This window comes from Melospiza georgiana, chromosome 3 (genome assembly GCF_028018845.1).
Source record: "Melospiza georgiana isolate bMelGeo1 chromosome 3, bMelGeo1.pri, whole genome shotgun sequence".
NCBI classification, from domain to species: Eukaryota; Metazoa; Chordata; class Aves; order Passeriformes; family Passerellidae; genus Melospiza; species Melospiza georgiana.
The window spans coordinates 49,428,451-49,441,334 of record NC_080432.1 but is presented as its reverse complement, the minus strand read 5'-3'; the positions used below and the strand labels follow the sequence as shown (position 1 = coordinate 49,441,334).

Genomic DNA, 12,884 nt, shown 5'->3' with positions numbered 1-12,884 from the left:
CTTTGAATAACCTATTGTTTTAAAATATATTGGTCAAAATTTCTTTCACTGCTTTCAACAGAAGACCAAATAAAATTTGAGCAAAATGCTTCTGCTGCTTCTTGGAAGTTTCAGTCTATACGTAATTTGAAACTTCTGGACAATCTTCATTATCTAAAAACATTTACACAGAGTCAACACAGTAAAGCTGGAAAATTTTTTGATAGAAAGTTAAAATAGGAAAAGTGCCAAAATTCAAGAGGCAACATAATTTGAGCATTATTGTAATAGAGTATGGAATATCCAGGTCACTGTGATCCATGCTGAAAGTTTCAGAATTTATTATTAAATATGAAGGAGCAGACACATTTTTACTTAAGACACCATGTTCACCTGGAGAAGGCTTCAAGGTGACCTCACAGCAACCTTCCAGCATCTAAAGGGGCCTACAAGAGAGCTGGAGAGGGACGTTTTTACATGGGCATGGACAGGGCAAGGGGGAGTGGCTTTAAATTGAAAGAGGGTAGATTTAGATTAGACATGGGAAGAAATGTTTTACTGAGAGGGTGGTGAGGCCCTGGTACAGGTAGCCCAGAGAAGCTGTGGATGTCCCATCCCTGGAAATGTTCAAGACCAAGCTGGATGGGGCTTTGGGCAACCTGGTCTAGTGGAAGGTGTCCCTGCCCTTGGCTGGGGTTGGAACTTTATGGTTTAAAGGTCCCTTCTAACCTAAACCCTTCTATAATTCTATGATTCTGTCTCCTTATTTGACACAGATACTGCCAAGTGCTCAGACACAAAATTTTTACAGAAAGATATGCACTTTCACTGGCAAGCATGCAACTTTGACTTCTCATTTATACCAGTTTGAATGAACAGCTTCAAGTGAGATGCAGGGCTGCAAACAAACAGTGAATATGAACCTAAGTAACCTAAGTATTAAATGACTACTTCCTTTACTAAGTTCTGTCATTCCTTCATTCATGTTCAATGAATGAAGCACAGATCCTTTGGGAAAAAATAGAATGTAAACCTATAATTAAATAAATCTACACAATGGGGGGTGGGGGGGAAGGCATGAAAATATGAAATTGGGCATTTACTAATTCCTTATTGCTTCATTTTACAGTTACAAATTAGTCATTGTCCTCCCACTCCTTACAGGAAGAGAAGTCATTTCAAAATTGGAATGTGGAATAGTTTTGAGTAGAAACAGGACACCTCACTGAGTAACTTCAACACTGAGAGAGACAGAAAACTCATGTGCTACTCTATTCCCCTCCTTGCCTGTGCACACATATCAACTCTGTTTTACAAGCCTCAGTAGATATGTCAGGACTGAAATACCATACAAACTGCACATGGATCAATCCAACAGAATAATAAGATCCATCTATTCAGCAGAAGTTTCCACTCAGATTAAATGCGTTCATTCTCCAAGCCAATGAAATTCTGGAGGTTGGTTAGTTTAATTGTAACATATCCCATTCACAAAATGAAACTGCAAAAAACCCCAACGTTTCTCTGAAGCAGCCTGGCAATCAAAGAGGTCATTCCTTTTAAATTCCAAGCTTTCATCACCTTAAATTGCTGTGCTAGGAGCTATTCTTCACCACAGCCAAAAATCTCAGCTACCTGAAAAGCAGCAATCCCCTCAGTCCATCACTTGTTGTAGGTTTTTGTTTTTAATGGCTTATCCATATTGTATAAAATTTTCAGGAAACAGGACTTGTTCCTTGCCTGGGCTCTCTGCTACCAAACTTCAGCTGAACTGACAAACTGAGCACATTTTAAGAATCTGAAATAATCCATGACAAAGCTTGAGTAGCTGTAGTACAGGTATTGCAACTTTCTCTGAAAATGCCGTGCTTACAAAGTTCAGCATAAAGTTGAAGAGTAACAAACAATTTTACGGCTCATTATTAGAAATAATTTATTATTAAGAACAAAGCAAACTGATGTCTAACTACTCTGTCATCGGAGAAGCTGAACTCAGTCTTGTGTACTAGAATGCTGCTCCTGCAACAGAAATGTATTTTAAACTTTTCCAAATAGAGCATGTGACTATTTTCTCTGGTTTTAGGAAGAAGAAATATTTTTTAAAAACCAAACTGAAAAAGTGCTGTTCACTTCTTTAAATATGTATTTCCTGACATGACATTTTGTTTCATGGTTGCATTTTTAAATACCAAGTCATCTAAATACATTTCCACACATTTTGGATTAACAGTAAGTAAACAAGTTTAGAACAGGGACTTCAAAGCAAAATTATAAATTTTAAACAAGTTAAACATAATTCAGCTGCTAAAAATATAACAAAAGTTAATGATCTTGGAAGACACAAATTACTTCTGCTTTATGTGTCAGGAGATATCAGGACAAGCCTAAGCTAGTGAGAGGCACTAGTTAGAGAACAGATATGAAAAATTATTTCAGTAGTATGTATTTTAAAATCTGATTCAAAAGCTTCTGAAAACTGTGACTGGTGAAAGAATTCAATCTACAGGTAAAGGATTCCTCTTCTCTAGTTATTAAGAAGTTCATGCAGCATTTTTATTTTTATTTGGAGAGCCTTTAAGTGCTAGTTCAGACCTTCTTATTCTTCTGTGAAAATGACAATACCTAGAGCTGCACTAAACACTTCTTGTCTTTTAAATGTATTAGTGAAAATAGCTAACAGGCAAGCTAAAAATCCTTATCCATGTGTAGCAACTTGCTTTTACACATTTTTCAACAGAAGACTCCCTTATCTTTCCATCGAGTACTACAATAGGCTGCTTTTGTTGGATGTTTCCAGCAGCCCATTGTAGCCAGCGGCACCAGAGCTGCGTGGCCTGGGGCCAGGAAGGAAGGTGGGGAACACGTCTTCACAGGTCAATTTCCACTCTCCAAGTTTTCAAGTATTTGAGAGAAGGTCATGTTACAGCACAGATTTACATAGCAGACAAATTACATGACTGCCTGTTCTCAGCATTTCATAATTTCAATAGAAAAATTAGGTCAAATGAAAAGGAGGAAGAATAACCCTATCCTTTCATGCTAGTCAGAAAATTAAACAAAAAACTTATTTAGCTGGGGTTCTTGCCAAAACCTTGGTAAAATTCTGCACTGGCAGTAAACACAAATTAGAAGTATAAGATTTACTATTCCTTTTGCAAAATACTTTTTCTTTTTTTGTGCATCCAAACGACCACAAACCAACCCCAAAATTTGCTCTATTCTTGTTTTAAAACACTGGTTTGATTATTAGTCCAAAACACATGCATTTTTACAAATATGCATACTATGGAGGAACGAGTTAGTAACTTCAATGGCTTTCCCCCACAGCCTGACAGTCTAGCAGGAGTGTTAAAAGAGGGAACTGCTCTTTGTATCATCTGTCCAAAAGAAAAGAATAATAATTTCAAATGGCTTTCCCCCCCCACCCTCAGAGCATGAAATACACTGCACTTGAAAAACGGCAATATTGGCCAGCCCCAGCACTGCCTGAACTCTATGTTTATTCTAGACAGAGACTAAAATTACAGTGTTCATATTTGGCATTCTTTGACTAGAAATTCACAAACTTTTTTTTCCAGAAAACAACACTATGATATTTCATTTGTTATCTAGGATAACAAAAAAAATACTTTCCAAGAGCACCTCAGGGTATCCTATGTGAAATGACAAATCTGAAGTGTTCAGGTACGAACCCATATATCTGTATATCTTAACTTACAAGCTAAAACAATTGCACACAAATACTATTTAGTATACAGTTAAAATATGCTAATCATTATCCTAGGTAGCTTTCAGGATTTGTTTCAACAGAGTCAAAGAGTTGTAGGATTTAGTCTGGCATTCTGTTGATACTCTTACTGAGCAAGCAGAAAGAATAAACATTAACAAAGAAATTACTGGCTTCAGTACCTTTAATTAGGCTTAACATTATTTCAGTTTCTAAAAATGCCAAATATGAAACCCGACTCACTGTCAGCAGTAAGAAAAGCTTTAAGCTACTGCATATTTAAGAAGGGCTGTAGTTTTAAGGAGCTCTGAACAAATTTTTGAAGACAGAGTCACTGTTAGCTGTTCACTAGGTTTTATGTGCATTTGATACATATTAAACACGTAAAAAACAGGAAACACAACCTTATGTGTAATCTGTCATTTTCCATATTTACTAACACAAACTCTGAGGGAGGAATTTTACAGAAAGCTTCAAGCTTAGCATGTTGCATCCCTGCAGCTGAAAATTCAGATGAAAAACATGGGAGCTTTTTTTCTCAGACACAAAAGGAACTTTTGGGAACATTTCCGAAGGACACCAGAAAGCCTGTCTAGCATACAATGGTTCCTACTCAGCAGAGCCCTCCAAACAAAGAGCAACAGATGCACAAGTGGTATTAATAACAAAACATCTCCTCCCTCTGTTAGTCAAGAGAGGACAGCTAAGGACAGACAGAGTTTCAGGGTACTTACCTACTCGGAAGTTGGTGGCTGTCAGAGTGTCAGCAGCATGGCCGTTTTCACTGATCAGGGTGGTTGTATTTCCCTTCTCACAGTTGTTCTGACAGTTGCCTTTGGTACAAGTCACTTTACAGATGCTGGGTGTAAAGACCACCTTGATGCGACCAGTGTGATTTCCCACTGTCAGCGGAGGCAAAGAAAAAAAGAAAAATAAACAGATCACTTTGGTATCCATTGATTTCCTTCAAAAAGTTTTTGGGAAAAAAAAAAAGGCGCAGGGGGGGAAGGCGACAGGTCTACAGGAGGAGGGCAGTCTGCAGTGCTCTCTCATAGATCTCCAGTGGTGTCTCTGAAACAGGAGTAGGAAGCTTAGCAAACAGAACTCCGGGATCTGCTCCAAAACCACATTTAAAGTCAAGTCACTGGAGTGGGATTAGTAATCACAATGCTGCACTTTATTCACAGGCAGACAAAGAGCAATACCAAGGGCATGACAGCTTAAATAGCCGACCCTGACAGGCAGATGTAATGTAAAGAGCTGGCTCTGCACCTCGAGGTGAATAAACTCTTGTGTACTCCTACATACTTTTCCTGTTTCTGCACTTATTAAGTCACTATTTGTAGCTCAACCCCTGGAAACGTTTTAGGCATGCGGCATGTCTGAAAACATCTGTCTCAAATCTCCTGGCACCCCAGCCTGAAGTGGTCAAACCTTGTGACACAGCTGCCTGGACCCATTTTTTTCTTCACAGTTTTTTGGCACTGTTTTTCCACAAGAATTTGCATATTATAGACTGAGCTCTACTGTCAGCCTTTGTCTTAGTAATGAATAGCTCAGAGAAAAGAATGAGAAGTATCAGTACTTCAAAGTACTGAGATCAAAGATAAAAAATGGCTAGATTCTCCTTTTTTATATACTCCCCTATAGTCATTTTAAAAAACTTGAATGCAATAAAGGCTACACAAGCACTAATTTGTTATTAAGCTAGTTATAAGAATTTCCTGTTACAGAATTATATGTAAAACCAGATGTATTTGATCCAACATCTAACAGCTGAAGACAAAAAACTGTATTAAAACTACTTATTAGGAAAAATGGTGAAAAGAACATATTCAATTTGCAATTATCTAAAAAGAAAACATTTTGTCCTCTGCATACTACTAATAAATTCAGCAAGTTCTTGAAAATATATCAGAGCATCTTTGTGGAAACTATTAATAAGTACTTTCATATCAAACCTAAGAACGCCAAGATATGATGCACAGAAAGAGAAGAATCTCCTTCTTCCTGATGTCATAGAAATAAAAAATGTCTGGATAGCTGCCTAACCTAGTTCATGAAATACTTTCCAGACAAACACTTTTTTGAAAATATTAAGAAAATCTTACAAATCTTCCTATTTCGAAAGAATATAAACCTCCTTATTTCTGGCTCTTCATAAACAAATAAATTTAAGCAATTGTGCTGATTGTTTTGTCTACAGTAAAGGCATTGCTCTATTTGAACAGCAGCTGTATTACAGATGCTCCCACCTTATTCTCCATAAACAATGCTTGGAAAAGGAAGAGCCCTGACAGATACAAGAATAAAACACTTCAAGCAAAGGCTAATATTGTGATTTAGATGATATCTTGGATTCTAAGATGCCACACATTTCTTACGAAAATGAATACACCTTAAACAGATATAAGGGATCTATGAACTGCTGAGGGTAGAAATTTGAAACTTTGATTTTTAAAAGCATAGCTTCAAAAGCAAGATTGCCATCTTTGTATTTTACTTGCATAGTTTTATATATATATATATTTCCCTAGAAAACAGTCCATTTTATGTATTATATTTTCAGACATTTTAGCAATACTTTTCCTTTAGGATGTGATCTAATTAAAAAAACAGGGATAGTTGAGTCAGTAAAGTCAGTCCTGCCTACACTGTAGAAACCAGTACTGGGGGACCCAGACAAGATTTCTGGCTTAGCTGAAAAAAAATAAAATAACTCAGCTTTGTCAGTGCTGGAAGGGCAGAAAACGCAGAGCTCAATAAGAGATGGAGACAAAGCACAGAAACTGAATGGTCACATGGTTTGTTTTGCTATGGCATGGGAGAAAAGTGGAGTCCATAAGGGTCAGATTCTTCCACCTGACACCCAGAGAAGTACACTTCCTACTGAGAAATACTCTGTACAACGTGTCCCCATTAACAGAAGGTTTGACTATAGTCCCACCACAGCACCTGGCACAACTGTGGTTAGCGAGTTATAGGAAGTGCTGCCATTTTCTGTCTCCCCAGGAGATGAGAATTCAACATGAAATTGTGCAGGGACAGACTGACAGGTTTGTTGTCCTCACCCCGCCTCCAGAGGGACACCTTTCAGTAAGTCTTGTCCCCTGAGCTCTGCTGAGTGTTGGCTTGGGACATGAAGCTCATGATGACAATAGTGCTGTTAGTGCTAAATACACCTACTCTGCAGTTAATGCGTTTGGCACCAGCGGTCCAGAGGAAACATCCCTATGTGTTGCATTCAATAAAATGTGCTATTCGTGAACCCAAGCAGCTCTTCTGAATGTGCCTCAACTTAAAGTGCAATAGATTGTCTGCACACCCAGTCTAAGGCCCATAACTATGTTTTTGAAATAGTAAAGATGACATTAACTCATCATTTAATTCTCCTTCACAGTATTCTGTACTATGTTGAGTGCTGAGCTATAGTAAGAACACTTGGGCAAAGTGTTCCCAGCAACAAAAATTTTAAAATAATTTTTATCACCTAGTATAGATTTTACCAGAAAATCCTGTAGCGCAATTATTCTATTAGAAGAGATGCCTTCATGTGAGAGTCAACAGAAATTGTAATATTTGCTTTTCAATGCTTTTGGATGAGAAAACACTAGTATCTAAGTTTGGGAGTATTAGTAGTCAAACAGTACTTTCAAAAACACAGATCAATACCTAGAGAGGTAAAGAGTAAAACAATGTTTAAATGGAGTTTTTCAGGAAGAAGTCTTCAAAACAACATGATGGAAGCTCTAGTCCCTACAAATACTCAAATGATTATTCAGCAAAGTTTTTCAAAGAATCTTCTGAGTTAGAAGGTACTTACACAGAGTCCAGTTCCTGGCCCTGCACAGGATGAGCTCATAAGTCACACTGTGTGCTTGAGAGCTTTGTCCAAATACTTCTTGAACCCTGTCAAGCTGCTGCTGTGACCACTTCCCTGGGGAGCTGTTGCAGTGCCCAGGCACCCTCTGGGTGAAGAACCTTTTCCTAATATCCAACCTAAACCTCCCCTGACACAGCTTCAGACCATTCCCTTGTGTCCTGTCACTGGGCACCACGGAGCAGAGATCAGTGCCTGCCCCCTCTGCCCTCAGTCTCCTCCAGGCTGAACAGACCCAGTGCCCTCAGCTGCTCCCCTTACGGCTTCTCAAGGCCCTTCCTGTTTTCATGGCCCTTCTCTGGACACTGCCCAACTGCTTTATAGGCTTCTTATATTGTGGCACCCAAAACTACATTGAAGAGCACTGACCCTAAAATGTAGCCCTATAGACACCCAGTAGTTACCAGTGACCAGGCTGATGTAACCCCATTTACTACAACCCTTTGTGCTTGACCTGTCAAGCTGGTTGGTGAACCATCACATGATGTCTTTATCTAGCTGTCTGCTAGTTATTCTGCAATAAAGCAAATTCTCTGATATTCCTGTTTTGATAGTTGCAAAGAGACAGAAATAAGACACCTTCATATTCTTTAGACATGGGAAGATTTTCTCCATCTTTCTCAGATTTATGAAGACTGTAAAAACACATAGCTTGTTCTCCCTCCCTAGCAGACCACATCTTTTAACTTCAATTCTTTTGAAGACATTTAGGACAGATACAAAGCTAATTACGGCCTCCGAGCTTAAAAACTGATCAGCATTTAACGAGGTGATTCAAGGTAGAGATGTCACTATCATTCTTTTCTGCAGTTACAGAGAAGTAAACAGTACTATCCTCAGATTCTGAGGCTTAGGGACCTTAAAAGTGACCTTAATACAGATTAAGCAAGCAGATTAGGCAGATTCAATTTGAAAAAAGATCACAAGCTCTTCTCCTGAAAGGAAACTTTTAGCAGCAACTTCAAATTTAGGCTCTTGGACTTCCTTGACTCTCCTCTTCTGTATTTCCCACTCCCCCCCCCCCCCCCACTTCCTCTTTTCCAAAGAGGAAAATTCAATTCTAAATGAGAAACTACCCTTCAATATCTGTTAGCTGACTTGGCAGTATTAATGCTAAACTCCACAATTTCTAGGAAGGGACACTAGGAAGGGACCAGTACTGCTACAGCCTTGACCTCTTCTCACTTTGGACTAGCTCCTTTTAAAGGACAGTATTTTTTTAAGGAAGCATACAGAGTATTTTCTTGAAACTCTAGTACCTCCACTGATGATGCCACTGTGACACAGGCATAACAAAATCTGCAACTTAGATTACCTCAAATCCCTTTTTGGAAAAAAAAAAAAAGATAGTGCTACAACAACACACCTGGAATAATTTTTTTCTATATATATACAGACAGATGTAAATCCAACTCTTCTAGACCAATTTTAAACATGTGGAAATGAAACACCTCACTATGCTCCTAAGTATAACAGCAGACTGAAAAAATACAAATATGAGACCAGATAAACAAACAAGCCTAATGAAAAAAAACAAAAGCAGAAGATGCAAACACCAAATAAATAGCAAAAATACTGAAGCAAATGGCTAAACTAGAGACAGGTTGTTGGTTTAATAAAGACAGGTCAATCAAGATGACTAATAGTGGACAAAACTTCATCCCTCAGCTAGACAGCAAACTCACAATGAGATTCAGCCAACAGCGCCTCATCCCGCCTCACTTATACTTCAGAGCTCTGTGATACATTTGTCAAAAGACATCAGTGGAAGAATGTACCCATAACTTCCAAAATCTGTAAAACTCTTGAGCCAGTTTAAAAAAAAAAAAAAAAAAAAAAAAAAAAAAAAAAAAAAGGATGTCTGGGTGAAGTGCTGGGATTTTAGCTGAAAGTTGGCATGATATGTATGAGGTTTTTTTCCATCCATCTCCGTAAGTCACTATGATATAATATCATGAACACAGCAAACCCCTGCTGTGATAAATTTATGATTTAGCAACAACTGCAGGAGAACTGGAAAATGCAAGCAAAAGGATTTCTTAATAGAACCCTTTCTGCCTCCACTATCCATTATGACAAATTTTTCCCCCCTGCATTAGCAAAAAAGGTGAAGTAGCTAAGACAGGGCAGGTTTTATGTTCAGGTGGCCACAACAGCTTACACAGCCATGCCTGGAAAGAATTGTGTCAGGGGAAGGATTCCTCCTCAACCTCCTGAGTAGCTGCGCAATGCAACTCAGACCTTGTTTCTTCCTAGAAGAATTTCTATAAACACTTCTTTTCCTTGGGTTTATGGCTGCTCTCACAGCTCCAACATTCTGACAGTGTTCAACAGTCACAGTGGAGCTCAGGTGATTTGTGGTGTTTCCCTGTTCTGCAGGAAAACAATGAGCTAGCAACACTACCGAAAGCAGGACTGGTATTCAGTTAAATAGTTAGCTACATAGGTCAAGGGGGCAAAGAGAATAAAATCTTTTCATGTGTCAAAAATACTTATGTTATTTGTGTGACGGTTTTGTGCTTCACGGTGATCTAACCAAAAGGATTCACAATTTAAAAAAAAAAATAAATCACAAGCAGTGGCTTCTACCAGCTGAATACACAGGTACATGCCTTCACTTATGACAAATATCCTGAGACAAATCTCCTAAGGAAACAGAACCAGCAGAACTATCGACATTCCATCAGTGCCTCCAGTAATGATATACATTACTCTCTTTTCATGACATTCTACTTCTGCACTGATCCCAGTATGTTTTCATATGTTTATCTACACAGTGTGCCATCAGACCTGAAGGCTCTAATTTTAAAATTACATTCTCTTCACAATAAGAATAGATTATTTCAGGCTATTTTACATTTTCAAACTATAATCATTATGCATGAGGAGAGTATTTAAAATTGAATCTTCCAAAATCAAACCAAATTAGCTTTTAAGCAGCTAATACATTCAGCATTTTAAATTGTTAGATGACCAACACCCTCTCTTTTTTCTTAGCTAAATGCTGACACAAAACAAAAACAAACATAGAAAAAACACCAAAAGAAGCAGAAGGAAATTACTTATTTCCTAAAAAAGGTGTCTCCCAGTTATTTCACCAATCCACCTGGTTTAGTCCTTACACTAAACATGCTTGTTCAGCTAAAAGGAAAGATGACATTGTATAAAAATCAATGGCACAAGTAAGATAGTTAAGCTCTTAGAACTACTGTCAAATGACCTTTTTACACTATTGACAATATAGGAGGAAGTTCTGTCTTGTCATCACTTAGTCATCAATTGAAAATAAAATAAAAAAACTTAAACAACCAATAAAAACCTAGTTTCCAAAGATCAGAACAAGTTGAACTTAGCTGTCATACAACTTAGAAAGAGAATCATCTAGAAGATTTATAATGCTAGGAGCTAATGAAGAAACAAACAAAAAAAACCTAACAGAAAGAGAAAAAATAAAAAGACAAAGACACACTAGATTGACATACAGACCAGAGGCAGATCTTCCCTAAGTTTTTGATTACACATTGAAAGAAATACAGGCTTTAAAAGGCACAGAAAGTGCTGTAAGAGATTCTGAGAGATCACTTAATCTTGCCATCTGCATTTTCCCAGGATAAAACAGCAACATTAAACAAAAGGTTTGTCCAGACAGACTATCCTCAAACCCCTTCTATTATGCAGATTCCACAGCCTCCCCCCAAAGAATTTATTCCAACACTTCAGCCTCTCCTATTGTAAAGGTATTCCTAATACCTAACCCACATTTCCCCTGTAGCAACTCAAGCTATTGCCCTGCTTCATCTACAGCAAACTTTAACAAAACATTATTCCTCTGTGGATCATTTTCTAACAAACTAGAAGACACTGCCATCAATCTTCCTCAGTCTCATTTTGACCAGACCAAAACCCTCTAAACATACCGTTTAACAGCCTGTATTTTGCACATCTACATCTTTTTTGTTTTGCTTTTGATACCAGTCACTGGGTCCTCATCTTTCTTCACAAACCCTGTCCAAAACCACACTTTACTGCAGCTGAAGTCTGATCAATGGTGGGGAGACCAGCAGAATTACTTAACAAAGCTTTACATAAAATGCTTCTATGATTTTAATTTATTTTTGTCTCCCAACAATGCACTGATACTTCATACCCAGAACCAATCTGCAGGCTAGGCCAAAGGGGCACACATCTACCAAATCCCTTTCTGATCTGTTGATACAGATACCATCTCAGTGAAACAAATATAGGACATCCCTTTGCAAATAAAGAACAACCTTAGCAGGACCAAACTCAACTCTTAGTCTGCTCTGAGCACTGGAGTAAAATCTCCTGCATTCAAATCTTGCCCATCTAAAAATCATGCAAAATATAAGTCTTAATCTTTCTATAACAGTCACAAGTACAAACAAGTCTGAAAACTACATGGATTAAATAAAGGCAAGATACAGCTGTTGAGTAATTTGATTTTTGGCTTCAATATACAATGCCTACCTTTGCTCTTTGCAGAAACTTGGTTAGTGTTCCCTAGGTCACCTCACAGCCAGTTCCCTTTTCACCTCACAGCCAGTTCCCTTTTCACAAGCATTGGGAGAAATTAGACATGTCAGTGAAATTAAAAATAAGATGATTCAGATTTATTTAATCCAAGATCCAATGCCTTCTCTAATGCTTAAGAGTACACCCCCAGTTCTGCATGAGGTGAGGTGTATGTGTGCACATCCACCCAGTCAAACATTTTGAACAAGATGACAGCATGGCAAGCTGTACTTGATTTAACATGTCTAGACAGCTGTAGGAACACATTATATTGAAATGTAATTAGTTGAGCATTCCTACTTTTTGTTATTTCTGTACTTCATATTTTCGCTGCATTTGTATTACGTTATTCATGTATTTCACTAGTTAATACAACTTAACCTTTGATATTTCATCACTTTTCAAGTACTCAGCTCTATTGTCTTGATGCAAACTGGAAGGCTTCCAAAAAAAAGCAAAACATGATCCAGCTATTTAATATGACAGTAACTGAAGAGAGATATGCACTGATATTTTTGTTGCCATTCTTATTGCCATTGTTGCTGTTACACACACTTCTCTAGATACCTATTTCTGACTAGCCATGCCTCTACACCTTCACTTCTTCCTTCTGTCTCACTCAGAAGCTCCTACCACAAACTTCTCCCTGCTGTCAGAACTGAGCTCTCAGACTTCCTGCTTCTATCTCACCCTTGTTTCTCTACCCTCTTTTTAAGCCCTGCTTGCTTCTTCAGCATGCTTGATAAACAGGAAAAGAAATAATTT

At 38.0% G+C, this 12,884-nt stretch overlaps 1 protein-coding gene across 1 annotated transcript in view; it reads right to left on the bottom strand.

Annotated features, from left to right (window-relative positions):
- The window catches only part of LTBP1 (latent transforming growth factor beta binding protein 1), a 187,590-nt gene that overhangs the window by 118,209 nt on the left and 56,497 nt on the right, over positions 1–12,884 (bottom strand). The window contains exon 5 of the mRNA XM_058019741.1: positions 4,441–4,608. Within this exon, the coding sequence (XP_057875724.1) occupies positions 4,441–4,608 (168 nt within the window). The remainder of the gene's footprint in view (positions 1–4,440; positions 4,609–12,884) is intronic.